General features: G+C 40.4%; 1 protein-coding gene across 1 annotated transcript; it reads left to right on the plus strand.

The window, feature by feature from the left end:
- The first annotated feature begins 1334 nt into the window (after window positions 1–1334).
- RNF149 (ring finger protein 149) lies at window positions 1335–20978 on the plus strand. The gene is made up of 7 exons (XM_054388735.1): window positions 1335–1803; window positions 8987–9237; window positions 12038–12106; window positions 17117–17199; window positions 17651–17747; window positions 20356–20551; window positions 20920–20978. Exons 1-7 carry the CDS (start codon window positions 1344–1346, stop codon window positions 20976–20978), a joined length of 1215 nt encoding a protein of 404 aa, XP_054244710.1. The 5' UTR covers window positions 1335–1343.
- The last annotated feature ends 1026 nt before the right edge of the window (window positions 20979–22004 follow it).

The raw sequence follows: 22004 nt of genomic DNA on the forward strand, positions 1-22004 counted from the left end.
ATTCATTTCACAAGCTGGAAAAAGGTACAGGTGTTTTTAATGAAATAGGAAAGACTCTAAGCATATTTAAGAAGCACGTATCAGATATTTCTATTTAATGGAAAGTGAATCCCTAAAGTAATCATGTTTATTCAGTACCCTCATCTCTTTCTTCAATACGTTTGTTTTCTCCACGTGTTTTACATGGTACTGACTCTCCTTACCTTTTCATCTTTCTGAAGCAAGCTCCCCTCAGTACAACAGCACAAGCACCTTTTCTATCTGAACTTGAATGGCTTTGTTTCCTTTCTCCTGCATTGCTGTGCATCACACTATTCCTAGCTGGCTTCTGGCCACAACCTTGTCACAACTATTGCTTCCAGTGCTCTAGCTGCCTTCCACTCCAGAGGACATGCTTTACCCTTGAATAGAATTATAGAATGACTTGGGTTAGAAGGGACCTTAAAGACTGTTCAGTTTTCACCCTCCTTGCCATGAGCATGGACACCTTCCACTAGACCAGGCTGCCCAAAGTCCCATCCTGGCCTTGAACACTTCCAGGGAGGGTCCATCCATAGCCTTTCTCCATTGCCCGTTCCTGTGTCTCACTACCGTTAAAGAATTTCTTCCTTAGCTCCAAGGCAAGGCATGCCCTGAAGGGTGGAGTGGTGACTAATTTAAATTCACACGTGTGTCACTGGGCAACTTGATGGACTGGACTCAAAACTGGCATTCATCACTAGGATTAAGGGCCAACCAACCTCCAAGGGCCCATTTGTAGAGGCAGGCTGGTGCACAGAAGGATGCCGCAAATGCTCTCCCCGTACAGCAGTCGGCTTAATCTCCTGCCAACACTTGTTCCGCGGCGGGGTCCAGCTTGTTTCCCTCCCCTGAGCTTGTATCCCCCATTCAGGCCCGGCCCAGGCCATCAGAGTGTTGCAACCTGTGGACGCCCCAGGCCATCTCTCACTGCCGGCGCCGAGCGTGGCGCCGAGCCTGACCCGAGCCCCTTCTACCCCAGGAGCAGCTAACAGCCCCAAGAACCGCCCCAACCACACAAGCTCCCCCAGCTCCCTCCCGGCAGCCCTGCGTGGGGGGAGGGGAACCCTCCGCCGGGGCGGGGCCGCGCGTGCGCAGCTGGCCAGAGGGGCGGGGTTGCCCGGCCTGGCCTCGCCATTAGCCGTGGCGACCGGCGGGCTCCGCCTAGGGCGGGCAGCCGGCGGCTGTGGGTTTCTTGCGCCGTGCGGCCGTGGGGCAGAGCGGGGTGTGCGGTGGTGGCGGTGGTGCAGCGCCCTCCTGTTTTTCTTCTTTCTCCTCCTATTCCTTCTGGTCGCGGCGGCCCGTGTCGCGGGGGCGGCCGGGCCATGGTGCGGCGCGCCCGGCTGGCGTTGGTAGCGGCAACGCTGGTGGCGCTGGGGGCGCCGGTGGGTCAGGGCGCCCGGGCCCTGGAGTGGTACACGGCGTGGGTGAGCACGGCCTACGTGGAGCCGCTCAGCAACCGCACGGTGCGGGGCAACACGGAGAGCGGCCGTTACGGGGACAGCTCGCCCAAGGAGAGCGCCCAGGGCCTGGTGGGCATCCCTCGCGGCGCCTCACCGCGGCACATGGAGGGTTGCGCCACCGACACGGATTATGACGTGCCGCTGCCGCCCGGCGGCCGCGGACCCCCTGAGGGCGACCCACCGCCCTGGATAGCCCTGGTAGCCCGCGGCGGCTGCACCTTCAAGGACAAGGTCACCAACGCGGCGCGGAAGCGGGCGGCCGCCGTGGTAATCTACAATGAGGCTCGCTTCGGTAACAGCACCGTCTCCATGTCCCATCTAGGTGAGCGGGGGCGAAGATTGGCGCTCCCCGTACTTGCGGAGGGGTCGTCCGTGCTTGTGTTTGGGTGGAATGGGGCGGCTTTGTCTAACGCTGGTCCGCGTTGGTAGCGCGGGCATTGCGCGGTGAGGGATCGGTGTAGGGAGGAAGCCGAAATCACCGTAAAAATGGTACACAACGCCCGTCTTTTGTTCCCTCTTCCTTTAAACCACGCTGAGGAAACGCCGGCACCTTCTGTCTTTCAAGTTGTAGCCCGGGTATCGGGGAGAAGGTGCGGCGAAGCCATCGAAACGGGCAGCCATGTAACAGGCTGCGGCGGGAGGCACCGGGGGTATGGTTTCGTTTAGAGCGACCTTTTTGCTTTGTACCCTCCGGCAGAATGGCTACAGTGGTGACAGGTAGGCCGCTTTTAGCAGGCTGTGCGGAAACCTGCTAGGTGATGAAGATGCCTTCTGGTGCCTTTGAAAGGCATTAGCCACAGATGTTTGAAGATCGCTTTTGGTACAGGCTGTATTGTATTAGCTTCAGCGTCCTCTCCTGTGAAGGTCTGTAAAGGATGGGAGACTGGTATAGGCATCAGGTAATTCTTAAACGCTTGCGAATGTGATTAAGAAAATTGATGCTTAGAGAAGGACGGGGATTTGGCTTGTCTGAGCATGCTGATGGCCTGTAGCCTACAGAAGGGACCAGTCATTTTTGCCGAGATGAGAACCCAGATGTTTTGTTGCTGCAGTCTCTGCTTGCTCAGACAATGCCAATGTTAAGTCTTGTTGGATTTTTGTAAGCATAACAGCATCAAATGCTTAAATCAAAGGGGAAAAGCCCCCCAAAGTCTCCTGTAAAGTCAATATGCATTTGCAGACTTCTGAGGACCTAGAAGGTCTTCAGAGGAGGAGGATATACACAGGTAAAGAATCCTGCAAATGCATGCTTCACATGGTCCTGGCCGAACATGTTTGTTAATGCTCAGGCTGTAATTCCTGGTCATGAGGAAGGCAAAGGCCAGGGGCATAGCTGAAGTAGAACCATAATGCATTTCCAAAGAAAATAAACTTATTTCTTTAATATAGTGAGGTAAAAATCTCAGGGAGTTGTTGCTTCATAGCACACATGATGTAGCAGGCAGAAAAACAAGTCTCTCTTGGAACACCAAGTGGCGCTAACTTGGGGGTTGGAAGCATGATTATGATTCCTCTTAGTGTGCTGCTTGCTTGGGTAGATCAGCCTGGCCCATCCCTTGTGTTTGGCTATGAAAGTCAAGGTGAGATGCTAGATAGGATGTATTCTTGGTTTTTTGATCCCATGTGGCAATTAAGGTACTTAAGTAATAATTCTCTTTACCAGCTGTCAGTTTCTTTTTCTTACTGTCACTGTGTTGGCTGATCAATACAATCTTTTTTTCTTCCTGTGGGAATTTTCCCTTCTTCCTCTTCATGCCTTATTGCAGCCTCTCAGAAATACTATTTGCTTTTTTTGTCATCAAGCCTTTTCTTTCTCTTCTCATCCTGCTTACTGATTGATTGGGTTTTTGTTTTATTTGTCTTGGAAGAAATGTTGCTGTTGAAAGCTGTACCTATGTAAGGAGCAGGATTTAGTATAGTATATACAAGAATATATTAGTACTTACTTATACCAACTTTGCAAATACAAGTTGGGCCTTAGGATGGCTTAAATGGGGTGTGAATATACTATTTTATCACAACATAATTGGTAGTTCTGCTGAAGTCACAGATCTTTGTTTCATGGTCAAAACTTTCAAACATAAATATTCATGTTTTCCAGTGCACTTTGGGAATATAGGAAGAATTACTGTTAGTATTTCAAATTATGGTTTTTTTTTTTTTGAAAGGGGGCAGGAGAAGTCTGGAAGATGAGCAAGGAAGAACATGGAAGATAAAGCTATTTATGGGATCCAAGTTTGCCATTCCTGTGAAGGGATTTGTGAACTGACACATGAGGAAACAAATCCTGCTTCTGGGAGAAGTGCTACGAATGAATAGTCTGGGAAATCTGCAGTGCTGTAACTAAGGAGTGGAGTTGTATGCATAAGGAAGATCCAGTAATGGATTTGCAATTAGTAGCACTGAAAATTATGTGAGATGGGACAATGGTTATGGGCAATGCCAGCAGTCTGAGTTACGAATGGGTAATAAATGGGTAACTTCTCTAATCTCCAGGTTTTCATTCTCTTTCTGAAAAACCTGCCTTGGAACTTTCTGGTGTATGTGTAAGGTGTGATGGTTTTTTTTTTGGTGTATTTAGAGATAATGCCACCTGAGTAAAAAGATTCTTGATTAGGCAAAGAAGCAATTTGCTCTAGGCGGTGTCAAAATATTTGATAAAGGACAAATATTTCAAATATTCTGCAGTTCAGTTACTTTTTCGGGGTACCTTGTGAGCTTCGAAGTGAGTGGGGAATTTTAACTAAAGTTTTCGAACAGGAGAGTTAAGGGTTTGGATATGTAGTGTTGCAGTCCTGTCCCTGCTTCCAAAAGAAGATTCTTTAAATACTGCTACTGATGTCTCACGTTTTTAGGCCCTTGCTGTATAAATTACATTGTTCAAAATGCTGGATGACTTCTCAGGAGAAGTAATATTGAAACGATTTCACATGTGGCTGAAGAGGAGTTTTCCAGTGAAAGATGCTCATTTTACTCAAATGATTCAAGGAGTTGTACTTCATTTATTCAATCTGAACAGTAAACCTAAACTTCGATTTTACAGGGTTTTAGGCTTTGTTGGCAGTCTTAATTCTTGATTCTGTTCATTTTCCCGTAGTGGTGATGAACTTGTTGTATACAGAGGTTTCAAATTCCTTTCCCAAACTAAGTACTATATGTAAATATTAACTGGCAGTGGAGTCTGGGGAGGTAAGGTGTGGAGAGCAGCATAAGGAGAGTTAGAGGGGGACTGGCTGTAGTAATTTGAAGATAGATTTGGAATGCAGCTTTTGTTGCATGGCTTGTGGGTTTAAGGGAAACTTGGGACTTAGCTTGAGCATATGACTTCAGCTGTGTAAAGAAAATGGTCATTGATTTGGTGTAGCGTTGCCAAATACACTCAACTAGTCCTTTCCTTCATTGTCATTTTTTTTGTGCAAGCATATTGAACAAAACAGGTATGAAGAACTTGGTACTCATGGTTTTATAAGCTCTTGCCAGCTCCAGAGCAGCAGAGTTAGGGTTATTTTGGCATGTATTTCAATTCTTTGCTGAGTGGCTTTCAGAAGTACTCCGGATTCTCAAGTGGTACATACCTTCTGTATTACTGGTGCTTTCTACCAAAGGCTGCTGGTGCCATACTACTGAAAGGACAGAGCTAAAATCAGTGGCTTCCTTAACTCTGATGGTGACTGTATGATGTTGAGCTGCTGTGTTTTTAAGAAGCAGGAGTAACCTTAAAATGCATTTACCTATAAAGGTAGGAGTGCATACATGTTGGGAACCCATGCAGAAAGAGGAGTATGTACCATAGTCATTGCCTCATGGCTTGTGCCTTTTGGTTGAGGAAGGGGAAAACAACGTGAACCAGGGGGAGATGAGGTTGGAGTAGATGGTTGAAACAAAACTTATCCTCAGATTGTTAGTGTACAATTAGGTGTTTGGTAAAGATCAGAGACATTCATTTGGACCAGGAGCTAAAGAGAACATTCACTGTTAATTGTAGCAATATTAGTAGGGCACCTATGCTTAAATAGATCTGAGTACTGACTTCAAACATTTTTAACCAAGGTGCTCAAACTCAGAGTTTTCTGATGTTTCTCATGAGGTCAAAAAATAGAGTAATTTTACAATTGGTTTCTGAATTATGGAAAATTAACTGTAGGCATGAATGGGAATAAATGTGGTAGTTAGGAATGCCTGAAATCAAGACCTGTATCTCTACTTTTTCCTTATCAGGAGAGTCCTGATGTCCTTTTGCAAGAGAAGACTAGAAATATTATCAGTAAAGTTTCATCTTTGCACACTGACAGGAAACATACATTCAGCTTTGTAGTTCCAAATTTACCCTTCTTTCTAGGTACCCTAGGGACCTGCCAGCTCTCACTGCTTTATTTGGATGGTAATGTTGGGCAGGAAAAAAAAAAGCACATACTAGATTTCAAATTGAATTCCACTGAAGCATCAATCAGAGAAATCAAGTTTACTCCGAAAGAGTAAAATTACAGTTATTTATTGCAAAACTAGAAGATTACAGAAAGGTAAAGCCTACAAAGCATGCTCTCAGTAAATACTGTGTGTGTGACACTTGGAGTTCTTTTATAATATGGTTTGAGGTCTGAGTTGTGTCAGTGGAAGAAGCTGATAGAATGACTCGACAGCATTTCAGTCTTTGAATGCTTCAGAACAGAAGTCTAAAATTAGTGAGGAATGAGTTAAAGGCCTTAGTCTTACAGGCTGCTCAGCGCAACTGCATCTCTGGGGCTGCTCTTGTTCCTTTTATAGTAGTGGATCACGGTTTTCCTTTTCTTCCCTTTGTCTCATGACCTTCAAGGCCATTGTGTTTAGTTGCATGTGTTCTTAATGGCAGGTTCAGCACTAAGTTTTTAAAATTGCTAAAATGCTTCTCATGGCCATTTATTTTCAAATGTGGCACGCTTGTGTTGTTTATAAAACTAGAAGGTGTCAGAGTGTCTAGTTGCCATTGCACAAAAGTATCCTGGCTTCCATTTCAAGGAAATAACTGGCTGATAGTTGGGCATGTTAGCGACTAAACAGAGAAGGGCACTGCTGATTGTTGTGTGGGTTTTAAATACTTCTTTGTTAGAAATGGCACAGAGAACTATATACCAGGATTAAACTGACTCAAGATTTCAGGATTAAGGAGGAAACCTTCATTGTTTGAAAAAATCCTCGCTATCTCTAATCTTTAAACTTCTTTTTCTTCTCCAAGCATGAATGAACCCATGTAAACCTTTCCAGCACTCCTGTATTGCTCATTAGTCATCCTTAGGCACCCCTCCTGTTATTTGTAAATCTTAGTTGGTTAAGGACATAGGACCTAATCTCCTGATGTAGCTATGGGGATAATATTTCTAAGCAATGTGAGATAAATCGGTACTTTTGTACATTCTTTTCTTGTTAACTCCCTGTGGGGTTGTGCAGGGTCTGAAAGGAAGGAGTTTATCAGACACTCTTGTCTATGAGATTCATGAGTCTCTCTAGTAATGCTTTTTATGCCAGTTTACAGAGGAAGATAATATTAACCAATTTTTAGTTTGCTTGGGATATTGTGAAAATTGGTGCATTGTTGGTGAGTAAAACTGATTAGCAGAGCCTAGATGCTTGTGGATTTGTCATATCTTTCTTCAGCTTTGCTGCTTTGAGTCTCCTAATATACCCAGCAGGCAAGGCAGCACATGCTGGGAGCTGGATGGGTGCTGCTGGTGAGCCAAGTTGGGTGCCTGTTTGGAAAATCTGCTCTTTTGCTGAATCCAGGTCTGGCAGATGGGTATAATGATTTTTGATAGGTGACCAGAAGTGGGATGGTTGTGTAAGGTGAAGATGGAAAAGGGCAACTGGAATTGAGAGTTATTCAGCTGGTAACTGGAAACTAGTGTTTCATTCACAGCAGACTGCACCTTATGGAGAGAGGGGCTGCCATGTACAGAGGTGAAACTTGCACAGATTCCCCTTGGCGTGGTAGCCCAGTGCCAGGTTGAGGAGGTGTCACAGCCAGAATTGGCTTAACTAAAGGGGTTGTTCTGGGTTTGATTTTAACTTTTTGGGCAACTAACTCTGTCTTAGTAGGCAGAGGGACAGGCAAGTCCAGAGTAGTTTGGAGTTCTGAAAATCCCCAGTTGCTGTAATGTTACAAATTAAGCAACCATTTCTTTTGACATAGCCACTCTGTAGGGAGTCTACCACATCACAACTGGGAAGGAAAAAGACTTTAAGTCTTCAGTGCATAATCTTGGAAATCTAAAAAGGTAGTTGTGATATTACAGCTTTAGCTTTCTGTTTAGGAAATCCCCTCTCTCTTTTCTTTCTCTACTTTGAATCAAGCTTACTTCTACTTTTTCTCAGAGATAGTGAGTAGCAAAGTAAACTACAAAGCCATGATGTACCAAAGGTGTGTAACAGTGTTGGCACACACAGACCTATTTGAGTAAAAATAGCATAGACCAGTGAAAAGATGACATTGTTAACAAGTACATTGGTTTATAATTTATTTTGTAGTACTTAGGTTAGATGTTTCTGAGATAAAACCAGAGACGCTTCCTGACAAAATGGAGTAAAACTGTAGTCACAGAGAATCTTTGTTTCCTCTTAGTTTGTCTTGACAGTGGGTTTGATGGCAGCATGGTGCTTAGTGTTGGTTGGTTTGGGTTAGGGTTTTTTAGTGTTTTGTTTGTTACTTTGTTGTTGGTTGGTAGTTTTTTTTTTTTTTTGATTGAGATGCTTTCTTGTATGGCTTGAGTGCTTTTGAGTTCTAATGTAGTAGAAAAACCTTTGCATTCCATGCTCCCAAAAGAGTTTCCAAGTATTTTTTGACAAGTCCTTGTCATGAATTCACTTTATTTTTAATGTTTAGTACTGAAGAATCTTTAAGTGTTTATATGTTTCATGTAATTGAATATTACATATCTGATTTTTTTTCTCCTTTTGTTCACATACCCAGTGTAATTGTGCTGTGTATTCAGATTCAAACTTGATTATCAGTATGTCTATTTATGGTATTCACATACCGTCTCCATCTGCAGCTAAAATTCCCACACTGAAAAATAAAAGACCAGCTGTCCCCCAAGTTGCACATTAGAACTTCAACAACTTCGAGATGTGTATAACTTGCCTGTTTGGTGTTTTGTGGTTTTTTTTGTTTGTTTGTTTTGTTTGGTTGGTTTTGTTTCTGTTGTTTTTTGCATGGTATCCACACCCCACCTCAGTGTTGATTACAGGGCCTCAAACAATCAAGATGCATCTGTTTAAGTTTATCCTGTGTTTAAGAGTTTCATAAAGTAAATAAAGGATTCTTTACAAGTAAATTTTCTATCTCATCTGCTATGAGTAAAAAAACCAACCAACCAAACAAAACAACCCCAAAAAACCCACAAAACCTGAGAGGTTTTGCTGTAAATTTGCTTGCTGATCTTGACTGAAGTGGCTCAAACTACCATGAAGTTAGAATGCTAAATTTTTACTGTGATCACTGACTTTTTCCTCTTCTTTTTTCCCCCCTCTAACAGGAACAGGAAATACAGTGGTGATAATGGTTGGCTATCCAAAAGGAATAGAGATACTAGAGCCAGTGCGAAGAGGGATTCCAGTGAAAATGACCATTATTGTTGGCACACGACATGTGCAGGAATACATTAGTGGCCAGTCAGTTGTGTTTGTAGCCATTGCCTTCATCACTATGATGATTATATCGCTTGCTTGGCTCATATTTTACTATATACAACGTTTCCTCTATACAGGATCACAGTTTGGAAGCCAGGTAATTTGAAATAATGGTGCTTTAGAGTATTCACTGTCTTCTCATGTCAAGTCACTTGCTGAACTTTACTTGAGTCTTGAAGCATTCTTGAAGATCTGTGCCTGCTTTCTACATTATTGTCTGTGAATGCTACTCTAATATCTACTGAAGCTAATAAGCAGTGTGCTAATTAGCATCACAAGTTTGGCTGGTTATAATTATTAGGTACTCTTACAAAATTGTGGGAAATGCGTTTAGCCACTTGTCAACAACTGAGTAAAGGCAGCTTCTTGTGTGATTTGTCACCTGACTTCCTTCCTTTTGCCATTAATAATTATTTTCATTCTTGAGTGATTTTCATCCTGAAAGTACTTACTTTCCTAACCAAACTTTTATTAATGGAAAGAGACCATGGTAATTTTTTTCTCAATAAGACTCACCGGTAGTTAGGGATAGAATTTTTTTTTCTAAAGCTTTATGGAGACTGCTTTTGGTACTGTCATTCTTACCACTCCACTGTAGAGTACTGAATTGCAGCAGCCTATAAGGAGAATGTATGGTGAGATTAAGCTCTTAGACTACTTGAACTGCTGAGTCTGGTGGGAGTACTGGAATGATCAGGAAGGAATAACTTTGATCCTTATTTGCCCCTTCCACATTCCTGTTCTTTTGATAGGTTAAAAAAAGAGTAATCTTTACCTTTTCCCCTGAGAGAAGGATTTCATCATAGAATAATTTAGGTTGGAAGTGACCTCTGGAGGCTGTCAGAACCCTGTGAGAGCGATGTACTTGGAGTTCTTGAAGACCTAGTCCAGCTGAGTTTTGAAAATGTTAGGATGGCATTTCCCTGTGCAGATAGGTTCCTTTTGTGGTCATCAGCAACTCTGACGTAGTTCTCTACCAATAATGAAAAAGAGTGTTGCACTTGTTTCTTTGCAAGCTTTTAAGATAAACTGCTATTTCAAATGCCTGCTTATCACATGTGCTTCTCCTTCTGCTTGAAATGTAAGCTCTAGCCTGGGGGGAGGAGGGAAGGGAGTTATGTTTGCCTTTGGGAGTCTAAGCTCTGATTAGCACTTGAAGCCCTCTTCTAGGAAAATACTTAATTTCTCTTTTCAGTAACTTGAGGATAGCACATAGGACTTCTATATTGGATAAATTTGTGGTCTCTTCAAAATGCTGGTTCCCTAGAGTCTTTTTTTACCAAAGTTCTACTGTTGACTATCATTCAGAGAATAATTCTGTCAAAAACTTTGTTTTCTTCTTTATGGAAAGAGGGGTGTGTTTTTGTGTTGTTGTAACAGTTGTTTGGTGAAGAAAGTAACTTCTTCCTGTTGCCCTTTGGGATAGTTCATGCTAAGGGAAGTTCACATGGTTGCTTTATGAATAGTTTTAAGAATATTTTTTTAGGGCTTCTGTGATGTTTCCCAGAAACATACAGCACGGAATCTTAAAAGATTTTGCCACTGGACTTGTCATCTCAGTGCTTCTTAATTAAATTGTCTAGCATTAGAAGGTTTTGCTGCTTTTTCAGTTCTCCCTGTTTCAAAATGTCCATTGAAAACAAAAATTTACAAAAACATGCCAGGTTTGAAATTGTAGTGAAGATCTTAAATTCTTTGAAAATACTAGATTCTTAAAATATTTTTTTGGGGGGCAGGGGGAAGCTACATTTCTAACACAGATCCTATTTTGCTTGGCTTACTGACTCCAGTATAATTAAAACTTGTGGCTAAGTGTGCCATGCTTTAAAGCAAGCCACTGTGTAGCTGCTAAGTGAACATAAGGATGGCTATCTTAAAATTTGTTCTAGAATCAGTTTAGTGATAAACTTCATAAGACCATCTTACTACTGAAGAAGAAACAGGACCTTCCAGAAAGCTGGGAACTGATACAGAAGGTGGAATACACTGTTCCTGCTGGTTGACTCTCAATTTCTGAGAGATCTTTCAGACTAACTCTTTTTGACACTGTAAGACTAATTTTCAACACTGTAGATGGAAACATCTGTCACCTGTTTTCTTTGATGCTTTGACTGTATTTTATCAGTGAGGGCTACTGTTAAACAGATCAAAATCTGTTAATTTGGAGTGTGTGGTGTCTCAGTTTCTAACAGTAGCTAGCACTTTGTCTTGGAATACAGTACTGCTTTATGTTCTTTCTTCCCCTCTAAGCATAATTGGGGCTGTTACTGTATAGAAGTCCAATATGGTGCCTCATGTCTGTTAAACCTTTCTTGTCATCTTCTTTGCATAATGTGTCCTTTCAGTGCAAGGCTTTGTATAATGTGAGAGGCAGTGTTTAACTGATGGGAAGGGAAGTATTAATAGCTACAAGTAGCCTTTTGACCTGGTGGCCAGCTGTAGGCTGTCCTGCAGGATTCCACCTTCTCCTAAGCTGGTGCAGAATGTACAGTTTGCTTGCTCATGGACTTGCCTAACTCGAGGGCCTGGTTATACAGCTGTTGCTTAAGCTCTGATTCCCTCTAAAGCCTACATTTGTTTTAATTTTTCTGTGTGGGAAGGCCTTTATATGCAGGCAGTCACGATGCACAGTAGTTTGGTCTGCATAGTTCTGCACTGGCAGAATTCATTGTAAGAGCAGTGTACTTGTTTGCTGCTGTGCTCCAAGAATGTAAAGCTTGTAGTTCCTCAATATCTGCTGGTTAGAAGTATTTTATAAACAAATCAGGCAATTAAAAAAAATATTTTAGATGCATTCAGAAGACTTAGTAACTCATGTGGAAAGTATTTAAAAGTGTTGAAATGTAACTAACTCTTAAAAATAATTAATGTACTAATATGTAAAATCTTTATTCAAGGGCCATAGGAAAGAAACCAAGAAAGCAATCAGCCAGCTTCAGCTGCATACTGTGAAACGTGGAGAAAAGGTAATTCAGTAGCTCTGGTAATTGTATGATTTAAAAATTGTTGAAATATTGTTATAGAATTTAAAGAAATTTTCACAATGTAGTTGCAGCCTGACTTACATTCTTTAGGCTCATTTCAGGACCTCTACTTAGAAGGCAGGCTTGAAAAATTGAAAAGTCAAAATTGAACTACCTGTGAAATGTAAGGCTGTTTTGTTGCAAATAATACCTGCCTATACAGAATGCTGCAGGAGACTACAGGGCTGATACTGTCAAGATGAGGAAACACTAATATCATTTCAGTGCTTGAAAACATCCAAGTGGATTGTGAAATACTTCTTAGGACTTATTGATTGCACAGTTCTTACAGCTGATGTAATGTTTTGTTTTCTTAAGAGAACATTCATCTTTTTATTGATCAGAAGGCCATAGAAATCTAAAGCTTTGAAAAATGAAAGTCTTGTTTCATCTTTTTGACATACAATACATTAAGGAGCTGTGTAGACTTACTTGAAGCATGAATTTTTTAGAAGTACATTTCTATGTATTGAGATTAAGCTATTCTAAAAATTAGGGCAGCCTTTGAGAAGTTAGCTTTGACAGCATATGACCTAAACTCATAGCAGTGTTAGAATAACTGAAGTAGAAAAAGTCAAGTTTTTGAAAGAAAATATTTTAGTTGGGGTTTCAGGCAGCTGTGATTCTACCATCTATATTAGCTTCTGACCAGACTTCTGCTACAGAGTTTTGTTTTTTTTTTTCCCCCGACCCTTTGATTAGTTTTCATTTAAGGACCGACTTACTCAGAGATGAAAAACAAGAATTAGGGTTTTTTAACCCATGAATAAGGGTGAGGTGAGAAAGGACATCTATGTGTAAGAACTTCTAAAAGCTGTGATTGAGCACATGTTACAGAGAATATTCTTCATTTAGTAAATTGGTTTTGAAATCCAAAAAATCCCAGAACAGTCTTTGAACGTGCTTTTTTTCTCTTACACCTTCATCATGGTGAAGTAGCATATTATAAATATTTGTTACTTTCAATAATGTTCTAAATTATGCCAAAAAGTAATATATTTCAAGCTGTGAACTGAGACATTCATACCTTGTGTTCATACAATGTTGGACCAGAAATCAAGAAACAGGGAACTAAACCGAAATTTGTGTGAAGTAGTATCAAAGCATAACAGCATAAGAAGAAATGGATAGAAAAGGGCCATGATGAAATCTGTAGTGAGAACCACAAGGAAGATGTTTATGGTGGGTTGAAAATTCCACCCCCAACATTAAATTTGCTAGACCAGCTCAGCTGGAAGTGAATAAAAGCTGTATTTACAAGCAAAACTACAATCTACAATGGAATGCAATGAATATACAAAATACAGTGCTTACAATATTTACAGATATTTACAATTAATGAACAGCACAAGGACCCCCTGGCCAAAGATCAGGGGAAGCTAATAGCTTCTCCCTTCCCTGCCTCCTCCCCTACCCCCTGTACACAACGGACAAGAAACAGAAGCAGAGAAGTTAATACGAGTCACAACAAAAGCAGTGCAGCCGAGGTCAAGCAGAAGCAAGTTAGTCTCTCCTAGAGCAAAGAAGCAAGAAGAGAGAGAGATTGTTTTGGGAACTAAATCTTATGGTAGACATCCCTCCAATAGGATCATTATTTTCCTTTTTATACTCAATAGTGATTTATTTACCACCTTGTGTTCAAGATCTGTGGAAAAAATGTAAAGGCATTGCCTAAAACTACCACAATCCGCCTCTTCCAAACAATTCCATTGGTTGCTAATACTATCCAACTAATCTAAAACAATATCTACAATAATGAGTAAATAGTCCATAGTCCATATCTTCAGTTTATCTTCCATTCTGGCTATCTCAGATATAGATGATTTAAAAGTTCAAAAAACAGGAAATAAGAAAACAGTTTCTCTTCACAGATGAGACAAAGAAAAGGAACAGGGACTCTCAGGTGACTCAAGGCTTGCAGGGTTCCTGCACTGTAGATTCCTCATGGCTGCTTCTTTGGGTGTGATATATCTGTATTATGTGCTCTGAATTTAAATTCTCTCAGCTCAAGTTAGATTTCTCTGTGAATTTCACCATTCTCTTGTATTACCCAGTAAGTGTGACCAGGCCCTTCAGCAGAAACCACCCCTCAGACAGGTTTGGCCTCTCCTGAAGGAGAAAACACCCAAACAGTTTTGCTTAACAGATTCTTTTCTTGAATAACAGGATTTTTATCACCCTCTGCCTTTCGTAACAAATCTGATTACGCAGGTCCAGCTCTATTTACAGAACCTCTACTCTTTACCAACCATGTTGCTTGTGCTAGGTGTTTCTCCCAGTTTGTTCTTTTTTTTTTTAAAGATCCACTCCCCATGGCTTTGAGAGTGGTTTTCTGCAAACCGTTGTAGCGTTCGATCTTCCCTGCAGCTGGTGCATAGTAGGGAATGTGGAATATCCACTCGATGCCGTGCTCTTTGGCCCAGTTTTTTACAAGATTGTTCTTGAAATGAGTTCCATTGTCTGACTCAATCCTCTCTGGAGTTCCGTGTCTCCACAGGATTTGTCTTTCCAGACCAAGGATGGTGTTACGTGCAGTTGCACAAGGAACTGGATAAGTTTCCAACCATCCAATGCTTGCCTCTACCATAGTCAGCACATATTGCTTACCAGATTGAGAACAAGGTAGAGTGATGTAGTCAATCTGCCAGGCTTCACCATACTTGTACTTGGACCATCAGTCACCATACCACCATCAGTCACCATACCATAAGGGCTTGAATCGCTTTGCCTGCTTAATAGCAGCACAAATGTCACAGTCATGGATGACTTGTGTGATAGCATCCATGGAAATGTCAATGGATCTGTCACGAGCCCACTGGTAGGTTGCGCCTCTGCCTTGATGTCCTGATGAATTGTGAGCCCATCGAGCTAGAAGGAGCTTGCTTTGGTGTTTCCAGTCAAGATCAAGATCAGAGTTGGTATCTCCTTGAGAAACCTTTGCAGCTAGATCTGCCTGACGGTTGTGTTGTTGTTCCTCAGTAGCTTTGCTCTTAGGTATGTGAGCATCAATGTGTCTCACTTTCACTGGGATTCTCTCAATGTGAGCAGCAATGTCCTGCCACAGATCTGTAGCCCAAATAGGCTTTCCTTTCCTCTGCCATCCATTCTTTTTCCAGTCCTTTAGCCAACCCCACAGAGCGTTGCTTACCATCCATGAATCGGTGTAGAGACAGTGTTGGCCATCTCTCATGTTCAGCTACATCAAGAGCTAGCTGGACATTGATCTGCAGTCTGCAAATTGACTGGATTCTCCTTCTCCATGTCTTGCCTCTGCAACTCTGTGTGTAGGACTGCACACTGTAGACTTCCATCTTTGCTTGTTTCTAACAAGATGACACGAACCATCTGTGAACAAAGCAAATTTCTTTTCATCATCAGACAGATCATTGTAAGGAGAAGCTTCCTCAGCACGAGTTATTCTCTCCTCTGGAGGTTCTGCACAGTCAGTGCCTTCTGGCCAGCTTCTCTGTGTTATCAGAGCCATCCACTTAGACCATGTGGCATCTGTTGCATGATGTGGTGAAGAACCTTTGCCTTTGAACATCCAATTCAAAACTGGCAATCTGGGAGCTAGAAGAAGTTGTGACTCTACTTTGGAAGCAGCTTTTACTCCTTCATAAGCTCTATTTGTTGAGTTATGTAATTTAGTGATGCAGAGGTACCTTGCTAGTGTAAATTGATTTGGAACTACTGTCCTGTCTATTCTGTAAAATACTTAAAAAAAGAAAAAAGTTGTACCAGCCATTTAAGAGAGTATATATTTTTTTTATTGTGACACAGTAGTCTTTCATTATCATTTAATGTGGGGTTGAGGTATTTAACTAAAAATAGGTCAGTATTTTAAAAGTGCATTTGCCATCATGTAGATCTTTCCTGAGAAGCTTATGGGATTATTGTAAAATGGACACTCTTTTGAGTATGTGTTACATATGGTGTGCTTGGATTTTGCCTCTTGTACAGAATTTAAAAAAATATTTGTTACAGAATAAGTACTTGTCTTAACTTTGCTTAAGTAAAAAAAGTCTCTGATTTACCTGGGAATTCAAGGCATTAAGTAAATTAATATCATGCAAAGGAGAGAAACTTGCCTTGAACTTGAAAGTTTGCTGCTAGTATTAATTCATTTGGTATTTGTGGTAATGAAATGGAAGTATCTCAGTAAGCAGTGAACACAAAATACTAATTTTGCAGAGGATGAAAGGGAAGAAGTTGGCTCACTCTGTGCTTCTAGTATTTGTTTTATGCAACCCAATTAACATTGAATTATTTCTTTTTCATCTGGAGATATCCATTGTATTTGCACTATAAGCATGGCTTTGACAGTAAGACCTGTTAGGAAAGATAGTAAACCCTTAGAAAAAAGAAATTGAGGTAGGGACATACTGCATTTTGACTGTCTCTGTGAGCTTGGAGGGAAGTTTTCAAAACCATCTCTAATTGCATTCCTCAGTTCTCTTCTGGCAACCCAAGGAACAGCTGCTAGGATGTGGTTAATAATGTGTGGAAAAAGAGGTTCCTACTTAAGCACTTGGAAGTCTTTGGGACCATCATTTAAGAATTAGATGGTGTGCTTTTGTCTTTGCTGCTGACATCTTTTGAAGTTTCTTCAACTTGTAGTTACTTTAAACTGAAATTTTACTGCTTTCCCATGATTAAAGCCAGCTCTTGAGACTTAAATTACTTAAGGTAATAGCTACTTAAATTAGAAAGTCCAGCTTTGGCTGCTTTTAGTATTTGGTATCACTTGATCAAATCACTCCTTGACGGAATCCTAAATTATATGTGGAAAATTTTTATTTGGTAAAGCATTTTATACTATATATATATACATACTATATAATATATATATACACTATATATATATACTTTATAATAGCATTTAGCTATTGCACAAAGCTTGTTCTGTAATGAAACATGGATGTGATACGTTTAAATGTGTTGTCATATTTTTAGGGATTAGATGTTGATGTGGAAAACTGTGCTGTGTGCATTGAGAACTATAAACTGAAAGACACTGTCCGAATTCTGCCATGCAAGTAAGTTGCCACCAATTTAATCTTTCCTCTTTAGATGAGCTTTCTGGAAACTCTTCTGAAACTGTGGTGGCAAAGCTGAAGCTGTGTCACTAGTATGTCAACTATTACATGTTGAGGGGCACTGGGAGACTTGTGTAGCACTTCCTATCTGTGCAGGAAAAAGGAGCAGTTGGGAGGGGTCTAGGAGCTGAAGCAGTGTTTTCTTAAGTTAGAACTGTGCAATGATGAACTGGTAACTCTGTGGTGTCCTTGCGGATAATAACATCTCTGATTTCAGAAAGCTTCATGAATAGGTGCTTCCAGACTCTGTCTTACTACATTAAGCAGTACCTAATTGTCAAGGATACAAAAGAATGGGTTTGTTTTTTTTATGTATAGTAACTTGCATATTGTTTGAAGGAATAGCGTGTGGCTTTCATCATAAGTTCTAAAGGGCTTTTCTTTTCTTCAGGCATATCTTCCACAGAACATGCATTGACCCTTGGCTTTTGGACCACCGAACTTGTCCAATGTGTAAACTAGATGTTATCAAAGCTTTGGGATACTGGGTATGTTGCATGCTTTCTTCACTATTCAAGGTAGAAGTACAGTACTCTTGCAGAAGGCAAGAGTTCATGCCTTCAAAATGAGAGGAATTGTTACCTGACAAGACTAAAGAAGCTGGGCAAAGATGCAAGAATTATTAAGAACCAGAAAAATAAGGGAATTTTATGGCTAAGAGCTTAAATACTGTATTGAGCAGCTATCAATGTCCTGTGTACCAGTCTGTGATAACCATTTTCTTTCTATCTCCAGCTGATGATAGTAACGAAGTGTAAGCAGAGGTGGGGCAGTTTGCCCAAGCTGCAAGAATATTAACTTCCTTCAATGGACTTAGACCATATCTTTGATCTTTTTGAGATCTGTGGTTCAAAGGAAGAAGTTTTTCCTGTCTTGAGTTTTTGTGTAGTTCCACATATGCCCTGTGTTTTATCACTGTTAATGAGCCAGTACTTAGAACCTTCCTAAAGACATTCACCAGAATTTGGTTAAGTAGAGAAAATGATCTACTCTCATTTCTTTCTGACAGCACCAGAAAAGAGAGATGAAGACACATGCGGTAGGTTACTTGGTCACTGTCAATAAGTAGTTTTGAGTTCTGCTAAATTGCTGTAGGCATGAATGTACCTCTTTTCTACTGATGTACAGAGATCTTCAGAAAATAGGGGTCTTCCTTGGTTTCAGGAATCTTCCTTTCATAGGCTAGGTGTGCATTTTGGCTAGATTTTTTCTTCATTGTAGAGACTTAGCAGATGTATGGCAGACTTTTGACAAAATAATTCGTAAAAGGTGACTCTCTATAATGCATATACATACCAGATTGTGGCACTTCTGTGTATTACACAAGAGTTGCCCTTTTTTTTGCCATGTGAAATAGCTATTGTTAGTTTAATATTATGCTAGCAGCTTGGGTTTGCTCACTTTCAATTCTTGGAGCTGATGTAACTTGAGTTCTATGCAGGAATTTGTATACAGGCTGAAAACTGAAATACTTAAACCTGAACACCACACTTACTCCCTGAATTCATGCTGTTGCAGAAGATACTGATACCATGCCTAATCAGGAGGAGTAATACCTCCTCTGCTTGTTAAGCAAAATGAATATTGGAAAGCAGGTTGAGTGAAATTATGTAAACACAAAGTCCCAGGTTGTGGAGGAAATATGTTCTGCTTATGCATCAATCATTCAAGTCCCACTGAAGCTAATAACGTAGGAAATTATTCAGCTTTTCTAGCTTAGTTTGGAGGTTGTTCAGCCTAGTTTTTAGAGTGATGGTGTGAGTTTTTTACTAATGTGAGGAAAAAAGTATGAAGTGCAAGGCAGTTTCTTTCAGCAGTGTGCTCACTGAGTGATGTAATGGCAGACAAGAATGTACAGCCTTATTTATAGACATCTACTGAACCTTCTGCAAAGGGGCTAAAAGCAGAGTTTGGTTTTATGAAGGAAAATATTTCAAATGCTACAAAATTTAAGGCTCAAAGTGGAAAGAAGGCATTAAGTGCTGTTAGGTGCCTTCTGTTTTGTAAAGAGCAGACTTAGTGGTCTATTTCTGTGTTTCTTGCAAGGAAAAGAACTGCAGCTCAGCATATCCAATTTAGTAGAGCATTGTTGAATCTTGTAGTTTCTGTGCTTACTCAATTGCCTAGGTTTTGGAAAACAAAATCATATCCTCAGCCCACACACAGATAATTAGTATTACATGTGTCTTAACTCTTCAATTATAGCAGTTCTACAGCTTATTAAAATTCAGTATGCTTAAAAATATGCTGCTTTGGTCCTAAAGAAAGAAAGAAAGAATCGGCCTAGAAGTTTTTATCTTAAGATGGGCCTAATTGTTTAAGGAGAGGAAAAATACTCATGAAACCCACAGAACAGCTACTTGTACTGCAGTATACGTGCTTATGTGTAAATCCTGTTGGTATATCAATGACAAGAGCTTAGTGAAAGTAGTCTGTCTAAATTTTAGGCCCAGAACTGTGCATGTAGGATTTTGAGTTAAGTTTGAGAATGGATCAGAAATATCTCATGCTAGGCTAAATAAATTCCTTTGTACTACAGATGTGTTGTTCTTGCAAAATGACAAGCTAGCATATTTGCATTTTTGAAACAGATTTATGATGGAGATAGAGTAGGAGGGAAGTTTGTTCTCATGTCCAGTGTTGGAGTAAGCCAATTAAAAAAGTCTAAGCTTGCCTAACTGTGGTCATGATAAACAGATTTCCACAAACTCAAAAAACATCAGTAGGTTTGATCAGTGAAGATTTGGATGTGCTGAGCCTCCTGCTAACCACACTACAGCAATACTGTTGCTGCAATGTTGATCTGTTTCATCCAAAAGGCTGACTGGGTTCATTCCTCTTGTTGCTGTTCTTGGCTTTGGGGTGCCTTTGAAAAACTGGCTTTTCTTTTCCTTGGCTTTTTTCTTTGCAGTCAGACAACAACATTGAAAAAAGACACTGTTCAATAGTGTACCCATGAGCACACAGATAATATGTGCTTTTTTCAAAAAAATGGCCTTTTCTCCAATAAGGTGAGGTTACAAAGTGGTAACTTGGAGGAACGTTGATTCCTCATGGTAGACAAAAGTGTCAGTTAAATATTTTCATTTTTTTCAGGGGGACCCTGAAGATGTGCTTGAAGTTCCAATGCCTGAGTCAATAAGTGGCAGTGTTTCAGTCGGAAGTCTGAGTATTGCTTTACAAGACGATGACAGAAATGAAGTAAGCGAGTTGTCAGCTTCCTCCACTAACGAATCTGTGTTGCAGTGCACCAGTTTGAAGGAGGATGCAGGTGAAACCACCGCATTACTTGGTAAGTGATACTTGGTTTATCACTTGATAATCTGTTCACTGCGTTACAAGAAGCCGTTCTCGAACTGCTGTCAGTAGTGTCAGTGTTGCAGTGTGGACCAGACTGACTGGTGTCACTTTCTACCAATGTTCAAACAGTACAAGCAAGTAGATACTAAGTGAGTTCTACAGAGCTGGACAAAACTTGTTTTGAGGAGCAGGGGGAAATGTAAGCAGTAGCTTAGGAGGATTACTGACCTGGAGAATCATGAGAAGCTTAGGTACATACTAATATGAAAGTTGTTGCCAGAGTTAGGATTGCTGTAACAGGTAAAATGTATTAAAATGGTAAATAAATGAACAGTTTTTCTTCTAATTCTTGACTTCTAGACGTGGACGTCAGTAATAACCGGCATGGAGAGCATCTATCTAATGGAAGTTCCCACTGAGCTGCTTCATGGAAGATATCTTGAATAGACTGTTGAAGAACTATTATTTTTTATTTAACTAGTATGGACTTTTGTCTAGTTAATGGAAGAAATAACAATGTAAATTATTTTAGCTTTCAGACTTTTCTAGCTGGTGTTCCAAAAGGGCTAATAACTAAGAATTTTGTACACAGGAGAATTTTTTAAAATCTCCTTTGGATGTCTCATCCTAAAAAAAAGATGCAATAACCCTTTTTCTGTAAGCATTGTTACAATGTCATTGTGTTCCAGAGGGCTGCAACAAAGATGAAGAGTAGGCAGATAAATATTTTGGATGCACTATTTACATTCAGTATGTACACATGGAGAACACTTACAAGACTACAGCCATTAAATGTTCTGAAAGTTCTGATCTGTTGTAATTGGAGATGGATGTTCTTAGAAAAGACATAATCTAACCATGAAAGAGTCAAGTAATTTCATGTATATGTTGCATACACTTTTGTGTGATTAAAAAAATTGCTACTTGCAACTTTCCTTACATGTAAAAAGTACTAATTTGATCTTGTAATGTGTTCTACACAGAGTGGATGCTGAGGAAAAAGGAGACTTTCTCCATCTTGCTAGCTTTTTATACTGAATTTGGCAGTAATAGGTTGCACTAGGTGGTCTTCACGTGCTGAGCATGTAGACTTACTTAGGTATATGCACACTGGTTACCTCTTTCAGTCTTGAACTCAGTAGAACAGAGGTAAAGGGCTAACTATGGCTAAAATATATTTATTAGTCTATTTATAAGAATTAATTCCTTCTTACTCCTGTCTCACTTCATTATATAAAAATTGAAACTGTTTCTTAGAATTGTTTCTTAGAAGCTTGATTTTGGTTTGGGTTTTATTTCTTCTCCTTTGCACAGAGATGCTGGAATTCTTCTCTTAGCTCTTCTGCATTGGGAGTTTTGACTGGGTTTGCCATTAGCTTTTATTCCTTTCTTTTAGATTAGCAGTATTGTGCCTTATAGTAAAACACTTAAATCTGAAGCATCTG

This window comes from Indicator indicator, chromosome 1, assembly GCF_027791375.1.
Source record: "Indicator indicator isolate 239-I01 chromosome 1, UM_Iind_1.1, whole genome shotgun sequence".
In the NCBI taxonomy this organism is placed as follows: domain Eukaryota; kingdom Metazoa; phylum Chordata; class Aves; order Piciformes; family Indicatoridae; genus Indicator; species Indicator indicator.